At 33.6% G+C, this 24841-nt stretch overlaps 1 protein-coding gene across 4 annotated transcripts in view; it reads right to left on the reverse strand.

The window, feature by feature from the left end:
• Positions 1-4542: 4542 nt before the first annotated feature.
• Larp4B (La-related protein 4B) overlaps positions 4543-24841 on the reverse strand; it is an 82693-nt gene continuing 62394 nt past the window's right edge. For 3 of the 4 annotated variants that reach the window (XM_075303911.1, XM_075303910.1, XM_075303909.1), the window contains exons 9-11: positions 20693-22471; positions 18496-19422; positions 4543-5423 (exon numbers count right to left, since the gene is read on the reverse strand). In XM_075303911.1, coding sequence (XP_075160026.1) covers positions 19190-19422; positions 20693-22471 — 2012 coding nt within the window. In that variant the 3' untranslated portion in view covers positions 4543-5423; positions 18496-19189. The remainder of the gene's footprint in view (positions 5424-18495; positions 19423-20692; positions 22472-24841) is intronic. The other variant, XM_075303912.1, reaches the window with a different exon arrangement.

Genomic DNA, 24841 nt, shown 5'->3' on the forward strand with positions numbered 1-24841 from the left:
GAATTCAAAAGTAATCTTTTTTAATTGGATTGAAAATCCCATATTAAATTTATGGCCATCAAATCTAGAAAAGTGGACAAATTTGATAAGTGGACCTTGGGTGTTGTCTAAATTTTGTCCACATTTGGGAGGTGTCCAATTATGAGAAGTTAATTTTAATGTGTTAATATAGCAAACTTCCCTGGACATCTGTCCACTTTTCGGAGGTGTCCGATTTTGAGAGTGTCGCACTGTATTCTGAATTATTCTTGATTGTCAAAGAATACAAAATCTTTATTTTAATTTTTGTATTACTAACAAATTTCTTGGGGTTTCTTCGAAGATCAAAGTTTAAGGGAAACATATTCGATAAACTCCTTGCAAAGAACACATATTTTGGAAGAAAGTTTAAATATAGTAAAACCGATGTCGCTATTCAAGGTTAAATGGTTATTGTTTCAATACGATCTTCAGTTCTGAATTCTGTGGGAATATAGAAAACTTTCTGTCAATTATCCTCTATGTAGGATATATTGAACGTTTTAGCGATAAAAGAACAGGAAGTTTGAATAATCAAATATTGATGCTATGGGAAAACGAGATGATGATTAACCCTGTAGAGACCGGCCATGTTATTCTAACTATGGCAACAATGTGGCTAACTCTAAATCCAATTGATCAAAACCACAAAAAATTAAATGGAATTAAATCCCTAAACCCCGATGATTGCGTTCAGGGTTTTTTTTTTTTTTTTTTTTGAAAGTTGCATTCTTCTGGCCCTTCTAGGATTTTAGGTGGAATGTAGAGATTCAGCCTACATTATATATTTTACAAATATTTAAAAATTCAATTTAAGACATTTTGACTTTTTTGTTTTAACTGCAGTATTTGCCTGTTTTTTTTGTCTAGGCGAAACAGTACACACTTTTTGAGTACTGTTTCAGCTATTCGCAATTATAAGTTGAATACTCTTGCAAATGTAAAAGAAATATCATTTTTATGTCAGAAATATGGTAGACAGCTACAAAAAAAAACATTGTTACAAGAGACCCAAAATTGTATACCCTGTTTGTGTATGTCGAACGAAAACCCAGTCGACTGAAAAGCAGTCACTCGAATTCGAATCAATTTGGGTTTCTCTATTTTTGAAAGTTCATATCGTTTGTATAAGAGTATATTGATTATCAAAAATGAGTATTTTCAAATTTTTGGCCTGAGAATTGATTCAAATTCCAAAACTGTTTTTACTTTTTTCTTGACATTTATTGTATATGTTCGTTTGCTACTCGACAACAAAATATGAAGTGACTTGCCTATCGACATAGAGAAACCCAAATATTTATTATTTCATTTGAAATACTCTCGTTCGACATACAGAAACAGGGTATTAATTGATTGTCAAATTGAAAAATAAAATGAAGGCTTACCGAATTCGGGAAATTCATAAATTATTTGGAATATGCTATTAAATCAAATCCGAAAAGCTCATTAAAAGGCCGGCCAAACTCAATTAAAGAAAGAAAGGAAAGGCAAAGAATTTTATATATTTCTTGTCTTAACAAATAATTTGGATTTAACAAGACGAAAGTCTTGTGAAATATTGAGCTAGATTCTGCCGCTGGACACAAATGAACACAAAACAATTTAAACGTTTAAAAAATATTAATAATGAATTGATAAAAATGAATATATACAGAAAAGAATATTTTTTTTTTTGTCTTCAATTACGAAATTAAGTGATCCAATTAATATTTAATTGAAATGAGATTGTCAATCAAAAAAATTAATTGATAAAATTAATTTTTGTTTTAATTAAAAAAATAAAAAATTGTTTGAATTAAATAAATTTTTAATTGATATTCAATTAATGTCGGTGATATTTGTATGTGAACAGTTTGAAACGTTTTTGACAATTTCCCAAAAATTGTGTTTAGTCTTTCTCCTTTACTTAAGAATAGCATTACTCATATATAGTTTTTACTTTTAAATCCTTTGAATATTACAATTTTATTTACTGATAGGATTTCTTGGGTATTTTTGATATATGTACATTATATGGACCAGAAGTATTATTATAAAATAATACAAATAAAACGATTGACATATGATGTAGTAACAAAATCAAAATAAAACCAAAATGGAGGGTTTCTTTGACAATTAGCATTGGAATATTTGTCTTAATGGCACGTTATAATTTGCGAAACAAATGAAGAAAACCAGGGTATAATTATTTGTAAGGTAGCCTCACTAGCACAAAAATAACAACAAAACTATAAAAACAGCACATCATAATGTCAGTAAAAAGTAAATAAACAAATACAAAAATATTTATTTGAATTCTGTATCACTCATGAGAAATGCTTATTAATGTTATTGAAATACATTTTGAGTGAAAAATATTCAACTGTGAGCAAGATTTTTTGGACATTTTCACAATTTATCCGCTTGTAACAAATACAACAATTTACGCATTTTTTCCTTGTATTTGTGTTATTTTCGAATTTCTAACTTCAATTACAATTTTTAACAACAACAAAAGTCAAAGTTTTTACGTTTTGATGAGACCTTTGAATTAAGGCTACCTTATAAATAATTATATCATAAAGAAAAATATAATTATTAAAAAAAAAACGAAACATTAAAAATTTACACATAGACAGGATTTCCAATTATATGGAGGATTTGCTAGAAAATCTTTATGTTTAGTTTATGATACATAGTTAGTTATCTACTATTCAATAAAATAAAGTTGAACTTAAATGGACGTTCCCTTATGTAATGTACGACAACATCTTGAGGAAAGTTAAAGTCATTTAATGCACTTTGTTTTAGCATGGGTGGTAGGACAGGGTAGTGTTGTAACATACATTTTTTTACAGAGCAACAAATACACACAAGAAATAGGTTACGAAATAAAAATTAAGCCAGTTCTGTGAATAGTCGAGGTTTTTTTTCTATGCAATAAATATTTGTATATTTTAGAATATTGCTTTTGATGTGGTATTGTGCATGTGATTTGCATTTTAGTTTTGATTGCATTATTAATAAGTGTAATTGTTTTGATTGTATCCTTAAGTGTGTGTGTGTGTGTGAAAAGTGTTTAGAGTGAGCATGAAACCATTAAACTGAGAGAATATTCTTATATATTTTGCGATACACTTGTACAAATACTCATATAGCTTTTGATATAATCCTTTCAACATAAATTTAACAAACATAACTGGACATTAAATTTAGTATTTTTAATAATTTATTTCAGAAATGTTAGCTCTATACTAAAAACAATTATATACTCTTTACCATGAAATATACATATAATTCCAGCCGTTGCATAATGGATATGCATTATATTAAAGGCCGGTATGCACCTCTAGCGAAAAATTTCATTCCCATAAGAAATGCATTGCTATTTATGCTAACGAAATTTTCGGTAGCGTTCAATTTCGTAAGCTGGTACGCACCTCTAATGAAAATAACAGGGTTGTCAAAAGCATATTTTGGCAGCAAACATTTAATTTATTACAATCATTGTGTGCGTAAAAGTTTTAAAAGGTCTGTAAATAATAAACAATTTATTTGAGGAATATTTGGAACATATATTAACAATTTTTAAAAGCGATTAGCTGGTTTAAAATTTGTGTACACAGCCCTGTTTTTTTTGTTGTAGACTTAAATAATTTTTTGCTACCGAAAATTTCGCTAGAGGTGCATACCGGCCTTAAGAAAAAAAAATAAGAAAAAAAAAGAAAAAAAATACCCCCATTGCAATCTGAACCTGACCCTGGTAGCGAAAAATGTAGACAATCAAGCTCTAAAAAATTGTTAACCGGTCTGTAGTTTTTATAACACATGAAGGAAGTTTACACCTCATCCATTCGAAAAGTTGAACATATTCTCTTTTTTAAATGTTAATATTCCAGAAAATAACTTCGTAAGATACTTGATTGATTTGGTACCATTAAAACTAGAACTCATGTAGTCAAAATCGAATTGCTTTTTTTCTACATCCACCATAGGAAATCCTATATTATTTTCTTTTTCAGTTATTTGCTGCTAATTCCTATGCTTTGCCCATAATTTGAAAAGACTTGAGTCATTAAAGCAATTTTGGAGAAATTTAAGAAAATGTTTCAGACGAACTTTCTTATTTTACCAGACAAATTGCTACTTTTTTTGCGTTATTTTTTTCCAATCGTAGATCCAAAAGAAGATTCACACTAATATACAGTTCGAAATTTTAGGCCCAAATATTTCTTTAAAATGTACTATACTGTTTGAATTGAATTGAATTGAATTGGAAATTGATTTTTTTTACATCCACCATAGGAAATCCTATATTATTTTCTTATTTAGTTATTTGCTGCTAATCCCTATGCTTTGCCCATAATTTGAAAAGACTTGAGTCATTAAAGCAATTTTGGAGAAATTTAAGAAAATGTTTCAGACGAACTTTCTTATTTTACCAGACAAATTGCTACTTTTTTCTTGCGTTATTTTTTTCCAATCGTAGATCCCAAAAGAAGATTCACACTAATATACAGTTCGAAATCTTAGGCCCAAATATTTCTATACTGTTTGAAATTATTTTTATTAAAAATTAAAAATGTTTATGAGAAAACAAGTAAAATCAAGTCATTTGTTTGCAAAGCAAATGAATTCAAAATGTTTGTACATATATTCCTTGCCAGTTGCTGTAGCGCCATCTAATAATACCATTGAAGGCGAACATATCTTAAATTAATGGTGTCGGTAACTCAGTTTTAAACTTAGTATAACTTAAGCTTGTATAAAAAAAAATAAGTTCAATTTGTTGAAATCCGATACTAACTAACTACATACACAAGAACACTCTTTGCATGTCTTGTTTGTCATCCTCCTCCTCCTCGTCGTTCTTTTCAAACAAATAAATCTAGCATTATTGAAACCCTTAATTAATATTAATTCCATTTTGCCACGATTGACGTTTATGTGTGGTGTTCACACCGGTCAAATAGTTGACGAAAATAATAAAACCTCTGAAACAAAATAAAATTTATTTTTTTGGCAAATGCCATAGGGTTTTCTATCTGTCAAATACTTGACTAGTGTGACCACAACTTGAGGGCATATATATGTATATAAAACTACGTACATGAGTATATGTTGTGGGGAATTAACCACTGCAATTTTTCTTTAACACGAATTTTGTTTAATTTACCATCATGTTTTTGTATTTATACAAATTTGTTACTTCTTCTTTCTTCTCTGATATATTATACAATATATATATAATAAAAATAATAGTTATGATAGTAATAATGATAATAATAATAAGTATAAGTATAATAATGAGAAAACAGTTTAATATTACTTGACTGGTCCTTGTTTATAATAGAAATACTATGTATATCATCTTCAATATAAAATTTATAATTAATCCGTTATGATGTTTACACATGAAATACCTGAAAATAAATAAATTCATTTATTTGATTATTAGATGAAAGCATAATAGTATTTTACGTTATTTTTATTAATATTAATAATTTTGGGAATTTTTTAATATTCTATTAATGGCCTTTCTTGCAAATGATGCATTTAAATAAAGTTATAAAAAAAATATTTTCCAACTTCAGAACAGTTGGCATCCTATTTATAGCTAAAAGAGCTAAAGTTTGTAAATAATACCTAGAAAAAGTAACAAAATGAAATATACTTAATTTTCGAATTAAAATTGATTAAAATTTACTATTTAAAAAAGTAGAAATATAAAAAATAACAAGTATGTACGGCCGTAAGTTCGGCCAGGCCGAAGCTTATGTACCCTTCACCATGGATTGCGTAGAAACTTCTACTGAAGACTGTCATCCACAATCGAATTACTTGGGTTGCGATAACACTTGCCGAAGGCAAGGTATCTTAAAACTTCCTAACACCGTAATATATACCACATAGTCCATACGTGGTATATATTAAACTAAAAAAGGCCAAATAAATACGTATATAATTAAGTTTAAAGTTTCTATAGAAATAACATTTTGACAATGTTTTGCGTGTTTGTTAGAAACAACATTCTAACACTATGTTCCAAATTTTAACCGAATCTGATGAATTTAGCTCCTCCAAGAGGCTCCGGAGGACAAATCTGGGGATCGATTTATATGGGGGCTATATATATATTTATGGACCGATATGGACCACTTTTGGCATGGTTGTTAGAGACAATATACTAACACCACGTACCAAATTTCAATCGGATCGGATGACTTTTGCTCCTCTAAGAGGCTCCGGAGGTCAAATCTGGGGATCGGTTTATATGGGGGCTATATATAATTATGGGCCGATGTGGACCAATTCTTGCGTGTTTGTTGTTCTAACACTATGTTCCAAATTTTAACCGAATCGGATGAATTTAGCTCCTCCAAGAGGCTCCGGAGGACAAATCTAGGGATCGATTTATATGGGGGCTATATATAATTATGGACCGATATGGACCACTTTTGGCATGGTTGTTAGAGACAATATACTAACAGCACGTACCAAATTTCAATCGGATCGGATGACTTTTGCTCCTCTAAGAGGCTCCGGAGGTCAAATCTGGGGATCGGTTTATATGGGGGCTATATATAATTATGGGCCGATGTGGACCAATTTTTGCATGGTCATTAGAGACCATATACTAACACCATGTACCAAATTTCCGCCGGATCGGATGAAATTTGGTTCTCTTAGAGGCTTCGCAAACCAAATCGGGGGATCGGTTTATATGGGGGCTATATATAATTATGGAACGATATGGACCAATTTTTGCATGGTTGTTAGAGACCATATACTAACACCATGCACCAAATTTCAACCGGATCGGATGAAATTTGCTTATCTTAGAGCAATCGCAAGCCAAATATGGGGGTCCGTTTATATGGGGGCTATACGTAAAAGTGGACCGATATGGACCAATTTTTGCATGGTTGTTAGAGACCATATACTAACACCATGTACCAAATTTCAGCCGGATCGGATGAAATTTGCTTCTCTTAGAGCAATCGCAAGCCAAATTTGGGGGTCCGTTTATATGGGGGCTATACGTAAAAGTGGACCGATATGGCCCATTTGCAATACCATCCGACCTACATCAATAACAACTAATTGTACCAAGTTTCAAGTCGATAGCTTGTTTCGTTCGGAAGTTAGCTTGATTTCAACAGACGGACGGACGGACGGACGGACGGACGGACATGCTCAGATCGACTCAGAATTTCACCACAACCCAGATTATATATACTTTATGGGGTCTTAGAGCAATATTTCGATGTGTTACAAACGGAATGACAAAGTTAATATACCCCCCATCCTATGGTGGAGGCTATAAAAATAAAACTTTACAAATCAAAGGGCTAAATAAAAAGTAACTAATAAAGTAAAAAAACAACCTTTACAAATCAAAGGACTAAATAAAAAATAACTAATAAAGTGAAGACAAAAAAATTGACTTTTAAATAAATAAAGCGAAAATAAAGTTATATGACAAATCTGAATGAAATTCGCTTAAATAAAAAAAAAAATGTAACAAACAACAACGTGGTGATAAAAACAGAAACTGCTGCGACAAAGGATACAACTCACACTGGTACTACCAACAGTAGCTGTAGCCTCAAACTTATTGCGAATTCCAGTTGTTAATTTAGCCATTGAGGAAACAACAACCAAAAAGTAAGAATAGTCATAAGTATTCAATATATTCATATACGAGGGCAGTTCGGAAAATTCGTAGCCTAGCACTAAAAGCGTGATATAAACAGAAAAAAGTTAAGTGTTTTGGCAACTTCCATCTCTGTTATGAACACATGTTAAATTTTGTTTCGATCTGGCAACTCCTTCATATAGAAACAGGTGTTCAAAAAAGACGCATCCCAATTTTTTTTTTCAATGGAAAAATTAGAAATGCATGCTGTCATTAAATATTTACATAAAAAAGGTTTATCGGAACAAGAAATTCATAATGATATGGTGAATGTGTTAGGTAAAAGTGCTCCTTCATATGCAACAGTAAAAAATTGGGTTGCTGAATTTAAACGTGGTCGTACAAGCATTGAAGATGAACCACGTAGTGGACGTCCAAAAACAGCAACAATAACAGAAATTGTAGCCAAAGTGCATGATATATGGTATTAAATGATCGACGAATAAAAGTGCGTGAAATTGCTAATATCATGGGCATCTCAAATGATCGAGTCCATTTAATTTAGCTGAAGAACTACAGTTGAAAAAGCTTTCTGCAAGATGGGTGCCGCATTTGTTAACAGTCGATCAAAAACGCATAAGAATGAACATTTCTCAAGCTTGTTTGAATCGTTTTAAGCGAAATAAAATGTATTTTAAGCGTCGTTTCATAACTGTTGATGAGACATGGATCCACCACTATACTCCAGAGACAAAAAACAATCCAAATAATGGACTGAAGCTGGAGGAAGTGCCCCAAAAAACGAAAAAACAATTCAATCGGCTGGTAAGGTTATGGCAACGGTTTTTTGGGACTTCAAAGGTATTTTATCGATTGACTATCTGCAAAAGGGTAAAACAATAAATTCTATTCCAACCTTTTGGATCAATTAAATGTACAAATTCGAGGGAAACGTGCTGGCTTACAACACAAAAAATAATTTTTCATCAAGACAACGCACCATCGCACAAGAGTGTTTTAACAATGGCTAAAATCAACGAATTAAAGTACGAGTTGCTTGACCACCCACCTTATTCTCCTGATTTAGCACCCAGTGACTTTTACTTGTTCCCAAATCTAAAAAAAATCCTTGTTGGCAAGCGTTTTACCTCAAATGAAGATGCAATTACAGTTGTAAACCACTATTTTGAAGACCTTGAGGAAAACTATTTTAATCAAGGGATAGAATTGCTGGAAAAGCGTTGGACTAATTGTATTGAAGTTTCAGGAGATTATATAGAAAAATAAAAATATTTTTGAAAAACTATTTAACTATTCTCTTTCATTGATAGGCTAAGAAGTTTCCGAACCGCCCTCGTATATATACATACCTATTTAGTTGTATTATACAAAACGATATCAAAAGTTACTATTCCCAAAAAAAAAAAAAAAAATCCCACACATAAATGAAATAAGTATACATAAGTGAAAAAAATATATACATATACAAATGAAATAAAATATTATCTTATACATAATAGAACAAGTAAGTAAAGTAGAAAGTCGGGCGGGGCCGACTATATCATACCCTAAACTACCATTACAGAATGAGTAATCATAAGCATTTGTGGGGTAGCATATAGGTCTGGGAGACAAACCGCAGTTGCATATTTAAGAAAATTAAGGGGTACATGTTTATGGGTGCTTTGAGTCAATCTGACTATAGCTCATAGTCAATGTTGCCACGGAAAATGTTCGGTTTACCCTACAAGGACAAAAAAAGTTCCCTACTTTCCCATACATTTCCAAACAATTTTCCCTACAATAATTTTCGTTAAATTTAAAAAATTTTACAAAACAGAAATGGTTCTAAATACTTTATTATCTTAAAACATGAATATGCAACGTATATAATTTAGAATATAAATTTGTATTACCACCACGGTTGCCACAGTTGGTAGAATTCTACCCAAATTAGTAATCTTTTTTGTTAAATCTCTATAAAAATAAAATTTTGGAAAAAGTTTCTATAAACAAATTTTTGTGAGAAATTTTTCTATAGAAATAAAATTTTGAGAAAATTGTTTATAGAAATATTTTGAAAAAAAACTTCTATAGAAGTACAATTTTGACAAAATGTTCTATAGAAATAAAATGTTGACAAAATTCTCTACAGGAATAAAGTTTACCACACATTGTTAAAGATCAAGCCTTGCCGACTTCTAATTTCCTCCTCTAGAGCTACCAAAATGTACAAATTATTACAAATTGTGTTGAGTGAAAATGTACTACATTGTGGCCCTACGTCCCTACAAGACGCTAAATATTAGAAAAACCCTACATATAGGGAATTTCCCCTACTTCTAGCTACACTGGCTGTATTGATATTGCGCCTACGGAGTTAGTATGCCATTAATATTGAGCCCATTATTAAAAAGGAGAAAACCGTTAAATTAGTGTGGGTAATAAATACAAATTTGTAAAAATCGAGCAATATTCTTACGTAAGAGCTACAAGTACGTATAAGTACGATCGGTTAGTACATCAAAATTTGAAATTTGAGTAACATTGGTTAATAAATAAGAGTACTATGGCCAAATTTGGGAAAATTGAGCGATGCATATATATGGAAGCTATATCTAAATATGAACCAATTTGCATAATATTTTTCGGGTTTTATTAATACCACAAAAGGTTACCTTGTGCAAGATTTGAGTAAGATCAGTTAAGAAATGAGCCCTGTATGGTCAAACATAAGGTTATTAGGGGCGAATTTTTCAAAATCGGGTGATACATATATGGGAGCTATATCTACATCTGAACCGATTTCGATGAACTTTTGCACATATAGTTAGTACTATAGAGGACTGGATCTAGCCAACTTTTAGTAAGATCGGTTAATAAATAAGGTTTCTATGGCCAAATTTGGGATAATCGGGCTATACATATAAAGGGTGATTTGTTAAGAGCTTGATAACTTTTTTTTTTAAAAAAACGCATAAAATTTGCAAAATCTCATCGGTTCTTTATTTGAAACGTTAGATTGGTCCATGACATTTACTTTTTGAAGATAATTTCATTTAAATGTTGACCGCGGCTGCGTCTTAGGTGGTCCATTCGGAAAGTCCAATTTTGGGCAACTTTTTCGAGCATTTCGGCCGGAATAGCCCGAATTTCTTCGGAAATGTTGTCTTCCAAAGCTGGAATAGTTGCTGGCTTATTTCTGTAGACTTTAGACTTGACGTAGCCCCACAAAAAATAGTCTAAAGGCGTCAAATCGCATGATCTTGGTGGCCAACTTACCGGTCCATTTCTTGAGATGAATTGTTCTCCGAAGTTTTCCCTCAAAATGGCCATAGAATCGCGAGCTGTGTGGCATGTAGCGCCATCTTGTTGAAACCACATGTCAACCAAGTTCAGTTCTTCCATTTTTGGCAACAAAAAGTTTGTTAGCATCGAACGATAGCGATCGCCATTCACCGTAACGTTGCGTCCAACAGCATCTTTGAAAAAATACGGTCCAATGATTCCACCAGCGTACAAACCACACCAAACAGTGCATTTTTCGGTATGCATGGGCAGTTCTTGAACGGCTTCTGGTTGCTCTTCACTCCAAATGCGGCAATTTTGCTTATTTACGTAGCCATTCAACCAGAAATGAGCCTCATCGCTGAACAAAATTTGTCGATAAAAAAGCGGATTTTCTGCCACTGATTTTGGTAATAAAATTCAATGATTTGCAAGCGTTGCTCGTTAGTAAGTCTATTCATGATGAAATGTCAAAGCATACTGAGCATCTTTCTCTTTGACACCATGTCTGAAATCCCACGTGATCTGTCAAATACTAATGCATGAAAATCCTAACCTCAAAAGAATCACCCTTTATATGGGAGCTATATCTAAATCTGAACCGATTTCGATTTTTTGCACATATAGTTAGTGCTAGAGAAGACTACATTTAGCCAAATTTGGGTAAGATCGGTTAATAAATAAGGGTTTTATGGCCAAATTTAGAAAAATCGGGCGGTACATATATATGGGAGCTATAGCTAAATCTGAACCGATTTCGATGATTTTTTGCACATATAGTTAGTGCTATAGAAGATTATATTTAGCCAACTTTGAGTAAGATCGGTTGATAAATAAAGGTTTTGTGGCCAAATTTGGGAAAATCGGGCGATACATATATATGAGAGCTATATCTAAATCTGAACCGATTTCGATGAAATTTTTTAGAAAGAGGGGGGAAGATATTCTTCCTTGTATTTAGAAAGAGGGGGGAAGATATTCTTCCATTCCATTTTATTCATAATACAGTACATAAAAAATGTAATACAAACCGTTATTAAATGACAAACGTGTTCACAATTTCGTTTAAGTGAATAAATAAATAATGGCAAGAGTAAAGTTTTATATATGTAAAGTTTTCTATTCATTGAAAATCATCGTTCGATAATTAATACTCAACGTGCATACAGAAGATTTTATGGTGTAAGAACTGCTCCAACGGGTCCAACCATTCGTTCGTTGGTGAATAATTTTGCTGAATATGGGACTGTCGGAGATTCAAGACGTACGGGCAGACCTCGAACTGGTTGATGCTGTGCGACAGAGCGTCGAAGAAAATCCGGAGACATCGACGAGAAGACGATCTTCCCAGTTGCAGCTTTCTGACTGCACTCTTCGGCGAATTTTAAAACACGATTTGCACATCTTCCTTTACAAAATCCAACTAGTCCAAAAACTAAATCCTGAGGACTTCGTATTGCGCTTGGAATATGCTAGAGCAGTTTTAAATCTCGTTGATCAAAATGAAAATTTTTTGTCAAATTTGAGATGGCCACCACGATCGTTAGATTTAACTGCACCGGATTTTTCTTGTGGGGCTATCTCAAAGACAAAGTTTATGTGAATAAGCCCCAAACCTTGCAGCAACTAAAGGACAACATTCAAGAAGAAATTAATCGTATACCACAAGAAACACTCAACAAAGTTATGGAAAATGCCATAAAAAGAGCACATTTTTGCAATAGAGAAAACGGTTCTCATTTAACTGATATTATTTTTCATAATTAATGTAAAAAATAACATAAAATAAACTTTCTTTTTATCATAAATTTTTTTGTTTTTTTTTTTCATTCCATTCAATAGTTATTTAAAAAACAAATCATATAGTTACTTTAGCCGCACCCATGCTATAATAAGAATAAAATAAATTTCGGCGATATTTTTTATGGACATTGATGCGATTATTGGTTAGTTGAACATTCCATAAATAATATTTTACAGTATGTAGTAAAGTCAATCGGTGGTATATATTGGCCAATAATCGATATTTTAAATATAGCACAAATAGCAGAATTGAATTCAAAAATGGCTGTATTTCTAGCAATAGCATTGTAAAAAATTTTCCAGGAACTCAAAATAAAAAATAGCTAGATCTAGCCAAAAAGAAGTAGTTAAATTGGCATCACATTATTAGATAGAATTAGCGAGAAGTGAGGAACCACAAAATATTTTGGTGGCCGCAATTGAGTCCAGAGGTTTGCGAATTTAACCTTTGAAAAGCACAAAAAAAATTAGGTATGAATGTGATTTTACAAAAAATACTCACCGTAATTTTGCACCTCTTTCCTCTTGTGATTCCAAATAAGAATGATTCAATAACAAACAAGAGGATCAAAGAAGAAACAAAACTACGGATAACCAAACGTCAAAAAATATGACCATAATAGGCGACACAATTATTAAAACGTAAAGACAAAATATATTTTCAGGACGAAATAGTTAGCCGTTCTGCAACAATTTTGTTAGAGCGGATTTGTACTCCGATGTTTTTACAATTGCAAAGAGAATTACAAGGGTTGCAACGACATCAGGCTAATATGGCCCCATCTAAACTTAATCCGATATGTTAGCATTTTCAAGACGTTAGATATCACTCCAGACATCTGTAATAACGGGGCGCTGCCTGATGGGCGAGTTTGCAAGAACTATTGGCGTGAAGTATAATGACTATTACATGAGTTGTAAAGCTCGACCGAAGAATCGGCTTCGGTATTCGATCATCTACCACGAATAGGCCTTCGGCGTCAAAAGACCGATGAACCAAAGCATTAGCTGTTTTAATAATTTATTTTATACCGAATTGTCCCAGCATAAATTTTCTGTACGAAGATCGAGTTTTGCATGTAAAATTCTAAAAGAATATTATAAGACCTGGACTGCATTACATTTTATTGTTATTTTTATGCAGGCTTGCTCATTTCTACGTTGAACAAATCAAATCAAACACAACAATGAATCGGCTTCGGCATTCGATCATCTGCCACGAATAGGCCTTCGGCGTCAAAAGACCGATGAACCAAAGCATTAGCTGTTTTAATAATTTATTTTATACCGAATTGTCCCAGCATAAATTTTCTGTACGAAGATCGAGTTTTGCATGTAAAATTCTAAAAGAATATTATAAGACCTGGACTGCATTACATTTTACTGTTATTTTTATGCATATGTTCAATGAAATATGCCAATATTGAAGTAAAACACTTCAAACAATTTTAAATACAAATTTTAGAAAAATATTTGGCTTGCGCCGATTATTTATTTTTATGCCGAACATGGACTTCGGCCAGAAAACATGCTCCAACTTTAAAGAGTTGTCATGATGCGGAGGAAATGGAATCAATAAAACATGTATAGTGTGAGTGTCCTGCATTTTGTGTGAGACGTAAGCAAATTTAAAGGGCATATAGATTTTTAAATTACTGGCAGACCTAGAAAATATTAATTTAAGCAGTCTGCCAATGGATTTTGAACAATCAGGGAGCTAATCACGGCATTCGATATCGAGAACTTTTGATCGAATTCTAAATTTTTCGGATCACGGGAGTCGATATCGAGTTTTTTTTGATCGACAATTTTTTCGATTGGTAAATTGCAATCGTAAAACATTTTTCACTTGTTTTTTACATTGTTTTCGCCATATAGGAATAGTAAATATATTAGTTTTAGTTCTAATTGTTGCTAATTTGTAGTAAATTTACATATAATGAACATATTTTGAATATCTAGGACTAATGCAACTCCAATTAAAGTTAAACAAAAATTGGTCATAGTCGAGTTCGGGAGCGAGCATCCTAGCCTGGCAAAGAACCATATATATAGTGCACATGCTAGATCGATATCCAAGAGATTATGATCAACCAAATACCATACCATTCCGTGACAACATAACGCTTCTGGACCACCTTGTAAGAATAGTGAATTATAAAGGCTTCCACTCGCAAAAAGTTTTAAGACGGCAGACAATTGTAAAGTGATAAAAATGACGTTGACATGCCACCAAAAATTATTTTCCATTTGAATGCCTCCTTCGTCAACCGAAATCGTCCATTGAACCTACAAAAGGTGACTTTCTAACAGTGCACACCATTTCAAACCCATGTACTTACACCAATAACAATGTGCACTTTTAAAGGGTGATACGGTCAAAATTTGGTCAAGCGAAAACGCGTGTAAATCGGTGAAATCGTTTATTTAAAAAATCTAATTAAATTTCTTTTTCAAGTTCAATTAGTATAAAATTCAGGAAAAATATTCAGTTAGGCGTTCGCTTTTCCAAATCCGAATTGCCGGGCCTCACGCTTGACACCTGCTATCAGATTTTGTACAGCCACCTTGTCCACCTTCTTCGCCGCAGAAAGCCAGTTTGCCTTGAACTGCTATTCGTCCTTAGCAGTTTTTTGGTCTTATTAAGGTTCCGCTTGACAATAGCCCAGTATTTCTCATTTGGGCGGATCTCTGGCGTGTTGGGAGGGTTCTTATCCTTGGGAACCACCTGCACGTTGTTGGCGGCGTACCACTCCATGGCCTTTTTACCGTAATGGCAAGATTCTAAATCCGGCCAAAACAGTACGGAACAACCGTGTTTCTTCAGGAAAGGCAGCAGACGTTTATTCAAACACTCTTTCACGTAAATTTCTTGGTTGACAGTCCTGGAAGCTATGAAAATGCTGCTTTTCAAGCCACAGGTACAGATGGCTTGCCAAACCAGATATTTCTTTGCGAACTTTGACAGTTTTATGTGCTTGAAAATATCTGCTACCTTTCCCCTTCCTTTTGCCGTATAAAACTCCTGTCCCGGAAGCTATTGGTAGTCGGCTTTGACGTAGGTTTCGTCGTCCATTACCACGCAGTCAAACTTCGTCAGCATCTTCGGGGATCGCGCTTTGGCCGTCGTATTTTGTTTATCATCGCGATTTGGAGTCACTACCTTCTTGTAAATCGATAGTCCGGCTCGTTTTTTGGGTCGATGCATGGTTGTAGACGATACACCCAGCTTATTTGCGGCATCTCGAAGAGAGAGGTTAGGGTTTCGCTTGAAACTACCGGCAACTCTCTTTGTCGTCTCAGCGGCTTCCGGTTTTCGATTTGCCTTGCGTCATACCAAATGTTGCATTTACCAGATTAGTTTAATACATGTTTGTAATCTTATAGTTGTTTTTCGTTTTTATTTTTTAAATGAAAAATGTAATTTTCTTAATGAAACAATGTTAAATTTTAGGCAACAACAAACAAAATTACATTTTCCTCTTTATGGAAATTTATTTCGTGCTCTTAACCCTTTCACTACCGAAATAAACCTAATGATAAAAACTTTTATTTTTCTTCTTTTTTTACTTGTACTAACAGCATGTAGAAGAAAAATTGTCATTTTGAAAAGCTACCTCAATTACTTCAAGAGCTACATGAGCTTGTTCTGAAAACTTGATTCTTGAATTGTGACCAAATGGCTTTACGAAAATAAGCGCTATTTGGCCTATACTATCTTTCAAAGTGTGAGAAAAAATACAAAAAAGAACCCGTAAATATATCAGCTATAGTTTTTGTATAAATGTCCATTTACTAGAAACATACATTACAAAAATTGTCTCAAATTTTCGTATTTTTCGTTTCTTGTTAAAGAAGTTTATAAAAATCTATTTTAGACCTCACCAATATGGACAATATTTATAGCTTATTTAGATGAAAGCCTCTACTTTAAAATAACATCGAGAAATAAATCGAAACTAAGTGGGAAAATAGAATTTGGTGTCTTTTTCGAATGTCCTTCTAAGTGGACATCAGTAGTGAAAGGGTTAATTTCATTTTATTTGCATTTTAATGCTATGTCAATACTTGTCGTATACGTGTTTGGTTCGAGTATTAAACTAATGTGGTAAATGGTTTGATGTGCTCAGTAGCCAATCTCCCATCTTCCTTTTTTATTATCTTTGCTAACAATCACATTCGCTACATGACTTTTTAAGTCTGTCCATATTTTTGTGAGAGAAGGCTGTTGATAGTATTTGAAAAAAGTGAAAACAACAGCCTTCTCTCACAAAAATATGGACAGACTTAAAAAATCATGTAGCGAATGTGATTGTTAGAATTTTAAAACAGTAGGCTCTCAAATTGTCCTTGCAAAAACACATGCACTTTGCATAATGCCATAGTGCAAACAACGAGTATGTATACAAATGTACCGTTAGAAATTTACAGATAAACAGGTTTTGTGTTCTAAATGCCTTATAAATTAATTTCGTAGATGTGAATAACGATGTGCATGTGGTTTTGATCGGACATCATGACAACACAACAAAAACTATTTGGTGGTGTGTAGGGTGACCTATTGACTTTTTAAAATCTCTGTAACTTTTTTGTTTATGAATATAAGTAAATACTTCAAAAGCAAAAGTTTCATATTTTGTTAAGATCTTTATAATGGTTATAAGAAATGGGCATCATAGGGGTACACGAAGCGAAATAAAAAAAAAATAAAAATCAAATTTGACGTCGGAGTCAAAAATGACCAATGCACGAAATATAGCCCCTGATCAACCACGAACAACGATATGCGTTTCTTTTCAATCGGACTTCAAATGACGACACAGCTCAATAAATTGTATTTCGGGGGGTCGTAGGGTGCACGAAAAAAAAAGTTTTGGTGTTCTGAAATTGTCTTCGAATATGCTACAAAACTGGGTGGTGACCGCATCAACTTTTTTTCGCGACCCTATCTAGTGTTCAGGTTTTTTAAATGCAAAATTGAAAGAAATACGTCAAGTTTATATTGACCAAATTTTGACCGTATTACCCTTTATTCCTTATTTGTAGCCGAATTATTTTATATTCATCTCATCCTCCAATTAGGAAGGCATTCGGAGGAATGTAAAAAGAGATATGGGTCCATAAGATATAATGCAATACAATTTACTTTTTACTTTGAAACCTGCAAAACATGTTATTTTTCTACATTATATTTTGTGACGCTAACTTAATTTTGTCATTTCATTTTGTTCTGCTTCATTTTTTGCTGTTGGTAACGCTTGAGAAATTGCATCAAATTTCGATCGAATCCCGTGATCCAAACTTTTAATCGTATCGACAACTTTTTCGATACGATTATGAATTCGATATCGAATGCCGTGATTAGCCCCCAGGTTCAGGTTCTGCAGAAGATAATAAACGGGAGGGTGGATTCAGCGGTAAAAAAAACTAATAGTGATTTCGATTGCTAAAAGAAATGTGTTGCATATTTGACACCTTAGCCCCTTAATCCTCACTCAGGGGGTTGCGGCAACTTTGTGGTAACACCATAAATTATCGTAACGAAATCACCATAAAAGTGTTTATGTGTGTAATAGGTATTTTTAGTTAATATATCAAAATTGACTAAATAGCGGGCTACAACTTAAACCTAACCTATCATCAAACTGTTTTTCATACTGGTTTTATTTCTTAATATTGCTAATATGAGAAGTATATGCTTTTTAGGTTTTTGGTTTCTTAATGTAAGTGATAAATATGAAGAAAACAAATGCGTCTGTACTTACCTTTAACGTATTCATATTTATATTGGTTTGTCATTTTGTGAAATGGTATTTAAATATTCATAGAGGAAATTCACTTCTTAGTACAGGGAGAGTTCTATAGTAGATACATTTAGCTCGCTACTTTATGCAATTATGCTGTGAATTTTAATTAAATTAAAGATGATATTTATCAGTTTTTACACTTTAGTTGACAAATAGTTGATTTTGGTAGTAGAAGTAGTAAATACAGTTGTTGATAGTAGTAGTAATAATAGTTCAGTTGACGTTAATCTATATATACTTTATATTGTATAAGTAGTTCTGCTCGTAATAATTTCCAATATAATCGAAATTTTTAGAAAACAACAATGTTTCAAACTCAACAAACAAACAAAAAATAATATATTTTCACAATTGTAGAAGAACAATGTGAAAAAGTTTAACTTGTTTCCTTTTTCTTTTTAAAAGATTTAGCATTAGGGGGAGTTATCTTTTATGGTTCAATTTTAGTCGACACATATAAGATGACACAACACTTGTGTCTCTTTACACATAAATAGTAACAAGGAAATTATCGTAAAACTATTTCCATATCGTTTATTTTCATCATCTAACTTTACGTGTGTTTGTAAAGGCTGATTTTCTCATTCGACCCTCTGCGGGAAAAATGTGCCAGACATGCACCCATTATTTTGGGACGTATCATATTCTTTTATTAATTGTTCATATTGTTTCTATTCGTTTTACGTCCATTTACGGAACTACTGCTACTACTTTCAATAGTATCGGCTCGATCTCGAGTATGTGTGGTTTTAATATCTTTGGAATCAACACGTTGATTGCGGGATGTGGCAATGAATGTGTTGCTATTTATACTACTACTATTCAAACTACTGCCACCAAAACTAGCATTACTTCCTGTACTTTGACGATTTTCACGAGTCACATCTGAAAATAAAGAGAGTTATAGATTTATGAACATTCAAATTGATTAAATTAAAAATAATATATGAATAAATTTAATAGGAATTAAAGCTCGGCTGAAGCGGAGTTTTTTTGGCCGCCGAAGCCAAAAAAAAGTCAAAATTCGGCCGACGACGAAGCCGAAAGTGTTACCAAGTTCTCACAATTATGTCTATAAAATAAATAAACCATTTAACTGGCAGTTCATTATATTGCTTACAAGCCATCAATTACTTTTGCATCGGAATTTATGTAAAAATCAATTATTCTTGACCGAGTTGATTGACTGGAAAATAGAGTGTTCAAAACCGGTGGATAAAAACCTGTGGACCGGTTTATATTCTTACACCGATTGTCGGTTTACGTGAAAATCCCATTTTCCGTGGGCATGTAGATCCGGTGTTTTCTTTTGGTTTTTTCGTGAAGTTTAATTATTAATTTAAATTGCTTTATAACTACATACCCACTAATATTTTTCCGATCTCTTTTTTGTAAATTTTTTCATGAAATTAAATTAAGTTTTTAATATTACTAATAACAAAAATAAAAGATTATCACGCTAGAACGTGTAAGTTCGCTGAAGTTCGCTAACGTGAACATTTTCGCAAACGTTAACTCACTTGGTTTTAATTAGATCACGTTACCGAGAGTGCACTGTAGTGTATTTAGTGAGAGCATATTTCAAATTAGGGCGGTTGTCAGTAGTTTTTACTGTTTGATAGAATTCTTCATGTTTTGGTAGATATATTCCTCTCCAACTAAGAGGTAAAAAGTTTTCTATAGGAATAAAGATTTGACAAATTTATCTATAAAAATAAAATTTTACAAAATTTTCTATAAAAATAAAGATTTGACAAAAATTTCTATAAAAATAACATTTTGACCAAATTTTCTATAAAAATAAAGATTTGAAAAAATTTTCTATAAAAATAAAAGTTTGGCAAAATTTTCTATAAAAATACATTTTTGACAAAATTTTTCAATAAAGATAAATTTTTGACAAAATTTTCTATAAAGATAAATTTTTGGCAAAATTTTCTATAAAAATAAAATTTTGGCAAAATTTTCTATAAAAATAAAATTTTGGCAAAATTTTCTATAAAAATAAAATTTTGGCAAAATTTTATAGAGAAATAAAATTTAAGTTTAACCTTTTTATATTGTTATCTTTTATTTACTATAAGACCAAAAATAAACAATAAATAAACTGTTAATTTTCCACTACGAATAAATTTTTATTTGCTGTATGGCTTACCTTTTTCTTTGGAATTTTCAGTGCGCAATGTAACCGATGGTACATTGCTAACACTGTTCACAGCACCAGTTGTTAGATTTGAAGATGCAGCACCTGAGGAATTTACACCACTAACAGTGGAAGTAGGGTTATTTGTTGTAGAGCCACTACTGCAATTACCAGTAGTAGAACTAATAGATGAAGAAGTAGTCTTTTCATTATGTACAATTGTGGATGCAGAGGAAGGAAGAACCCCTGGGGATGTTGCAGCCATGTCTAGTTTGTTAACAGCAACAGGTGACGACGTTATTGCAATTGTTGACGTTGTATTTGCAATATTATCATCCTTACGTTGTGCTACTTGAGCATAACTTAAACGAGATGCCGATGATCCTCCGGTAGTAGCAATAGCAACTGTAGTATTTGTGGCATTTAGAGGAGTCGCTATGGCAGCAGCAAGATTTTCTGTGGAGGTCGAGTTCGTCGATGTAGATGCGTTTTTTTGCTTGGTAGCTTCTTTTGGCATTTCTTTTTTGGCAATTAATGCTACAATGGCGGGAGGTTTCTTATGATTGTTTATGTTACATTCGGCCAGATTGGTGGTCATTGTAGCAACACTACACACCGCCGCTGTTGTAGTCGATGATCCAGCATTTTTAGCACTACGTTCATCGCTGTTAGGGGCAAAACCACTGCTGGATGCTGTCACAGTAGTTGATGTATACGAACTTCCTGATGGTGTTTTCATGGTTGGACCACTATTCCCACTTCCATTTGATTTATCCATGGCATACACCAAATATTCTTCAGTCTTGTTAGTTTTATCAATGGGATTAGCAGTTATGACATTGCCACCAATTGTACTACCAATGCTACCACATGCGGAATCTGTGGCAATATCCGGTAAAGAGGAGGAGGCGGAGGCAACATATGTCGCGGCAACATTGTTGCTAGCCTTAGTGTTTGTTGTTGTATTGTTATTTTGTTGTGTTATACACTTTATCACAGTTGGAGAGTTATTAGCATTATTAGAACTTGGTTTATTTGTCAATGTTTTGTTTATATTGTTATTGTTGCCGACAATTTGTTCACGTTTACTGTCATCTGTATTAGCATTCTCTATGGCGGGTGAATTTAAGAAAGATGAGGTGTTATTGTTGCTTGTATTTACTATTGGTGTTGCATTATTACTGGGTGTGGGGCTAACAGCTGTTACATTGCCTCGATGTTGCTGCTGTTGTTGCGTTTGTGGATAAAAGTATTGTTGTGGTTTGTTGTGGCTAGAATCTTTGCGCGACTTCTTGCCACTGCTAATACCACTATTACCTCCTGCGCCTCCAACATTACCGCTGTTGTTGCCGCGCACTACATCAGCTAGACGATTTTCTGACCAACCACTACCACCGTTAGCGACACCATTTCCTGAACCTATTGACGAGGAACTATTTTGCTGCAATGGAGCGCTATTGTTCATATTTGATTGTTGAGATTGCTGATGTTGATGGTGATAGGGTTGAGTATTGACGTTTTTTGGCTGCTGTTGCTGTTGTTGTTGTTGTGGTTGGGGTTGTTGATGGTGTAACTGTTGCCCATCTGTGGTGTTATTGCCGCTGTTGTTATTGGCACTGTTATTGTTATTGCTATTGATAGTCATGTTGGTGTTATTGGCAGATGTTGTAGCATCAGTTAAACTCACTTGTTGTTGCTGAAGCTGCGTATTGGCAGTTTGTTTACTATTGGTGTTATTTGAGCCACCGGATGCAGCAACATTACTAGAGGCCACTGACGAGGAAGAGGTGGCTATAATATCAAAAGAAAATACTATTATTAGTGACCTGAAATTTTGTTTATTATTTTAGAATTGATTTTTGTTTATTCAAAAGGGGCAAATACGAGACAAGGGAACCTTATATTTTACAGCTAAATTTGGTGTGGAGATGTCTCGACTAACTGAATGTGTTATATATATCAGAGAACGGCTGCGATCTACCGCAACCGATCAGTGTATTTAGTAAACACCAATATGTGCAATCTTAAAACACCAATTGGTAAAAAAAAAAAATTTTCAATCACAAATATCCAATGCAACCGACGACTGTCGGTGTTTGTTAGTATGTGTGTTGGTCTCTCGAAAACACCGTAGTAAAGCAATCACACAAATTGGTTACCAGGGCTGCCAATAAAATTTTAAGAAAAATCGTCACTTTTTCCCGAAAAAATCGTCATAATCGGCACTTGCATTATAAAAATCGTCCAAATCGGGAATTTAAATAATATTAAAATAAATGCATCCAGATTTTATATCCTAACCCACATAGTGTTTAGGGAATAATAACTATTATTGACTTTAGACTCCATAAAACATACTGATCGACTCAGAATCACCTCCTGAGTCGATCTATTCGTATTCGTCCGTTCATCGGTCGGTCTGTCTATACATTGTTCGCAGGATTCCTGTCGTAATTATTTGGATGAAACTTGGTTCAGTGCTTTTTGGGCACAAGGACGAACGCTATTGAATTTGGAAAAAAATCGGATCACATTTAGATATAGCCCCCATATATAGGCATCGTCCGATTTCAACAAATGGGGTCGTATTGAGCTAAATAGGTCATCTTCAAATTTAATACAAGGTAATTAAGTACCCTTAAAGTAAGCAAAATTTAATCGAAATCGGTTAAGATTTCGAATTCGCTCGATTGTTCCAAATTTTTGAACCGAGTATATATCGTCATTTTCGAGGCAAAAATCGGAAACCGCTATTTTTTGAATCAAAAATCGTCAAAATGCCGATAAATCGGTAAAAATGGCAGCCCTCTTGGTTTCCCATATCTCAGCAAATTAGTACACACAAAAAATTTTTTTTCTGATTCAATCACGAAATTAATTGATCCAATTAATTTTTAATTGAAATGTCTTGAATCACAGAAATGATAGTATCAATTAAAAAATTAATTGAAGGTCAATTAAAAAGTTAATTGATCCAATTAAAAAATTAATTGATACTATTATTTTTGTGATTGATTTTTGTTTCAATTAAAAAATTTGTTGAATCAATTAAATTTTATTTGAATATTTTTTAAAACTCAATTAAAATTTTAATTGGAAAAATGTTCGTGAAATTTTTTTGTGTGTATTCTCTTATTTGCTACTCTCTCAATTCTCTTGAGTTAATGCCAACTGCTGGTTGTTGTTGTTGTTGTTGTAACAGTTTATTGTGATCTCATCCATTTCATGTTATACGCTTGGTACATCAGCTTGTTGGCAGATCAAGGAACTCTGCGACTAAGATGGGGTGTGTCCAGAGTGATCTGGTGGTAAGTCGGGTTGGTTTGGCTGGGCAAGAGAAAAGATGACGCGTGTCGTGTGGCCCTTGGTTGCAAATTGGACAAACGTCAGCTACGCTGCTATCAATCACCGATAAGTAGGAATTGAGGCGGCTGCACTTGCCTGATCTTAATTGGGCCAAAACTACCCTAGTTTGCCGTGGGAGGTCTCTTTCCTCCGGTGCTATGGGCGGTGGTCGGACTCCAAGAACAGGATTAACCTTGTAGCTTCTCACCGCTTCAGCTACAGTATCCTCATGAATCCTGTTCAAACCTGCCTGGTACGCTGCTTGATCTAGAGGCTCTCTTTTATAGCGCTGGATCTCGCGCTCTAGATTATGTATATCAACCCTTACGTTCCTGGGTGGTGGTTGTGTATCCATAAGATGGTGGTTTGGATGATTACTGCGATAACAACCCAGGAGATACTGCTTTGACAACATGTAGTTGTGTCTTCGCACAGGGATGATCTTTGTCTCCACATAAAGGTGATCCAGGGGTGTGCTGCGGAGACACCCAGTTGCAGTTCTAAGAGCAGCGTTCTGGCAGGTTTGTATGTTATTCCACTGCGTATCACTGGTCTGCGGTGTCCACACTGGCGCTGCATAGTTTACCACTGACCGGCCAATTGCCTTATAAGTAGTTAGCAAGGTTTCTTTGTCCGCACCCCAAGTACTGCCGGCTAGTGACTTGAGGACCTTGTTTCTACCACGGAGCTTATTACAAATTGCAGTGGCATGGGCAGATGACCTAAAAAGGCTGTCAAATGTGACCCCAAGAATCTTGGGGTAATTTGTGGTCGGAATTATTACTCCATCGACTCTGATATTCAACTGCCTGCGCA

This window comes from Haematobia irritans, chromosome 4 (genome assembly GCF_050003625.1).
Source record: "Haematobia irritans isolate KBUSLIRL chromosome 4, ASM5000362v1, whole genome shotgun sequence".
In the NCBI taxonomy this organism is placed as follows: domain Eukaryota; kingdom Metazoa; phylum Arthropoda; class Insecta; order Diptera; family Muscidae; genus Haematobia; species Haematobia irritans.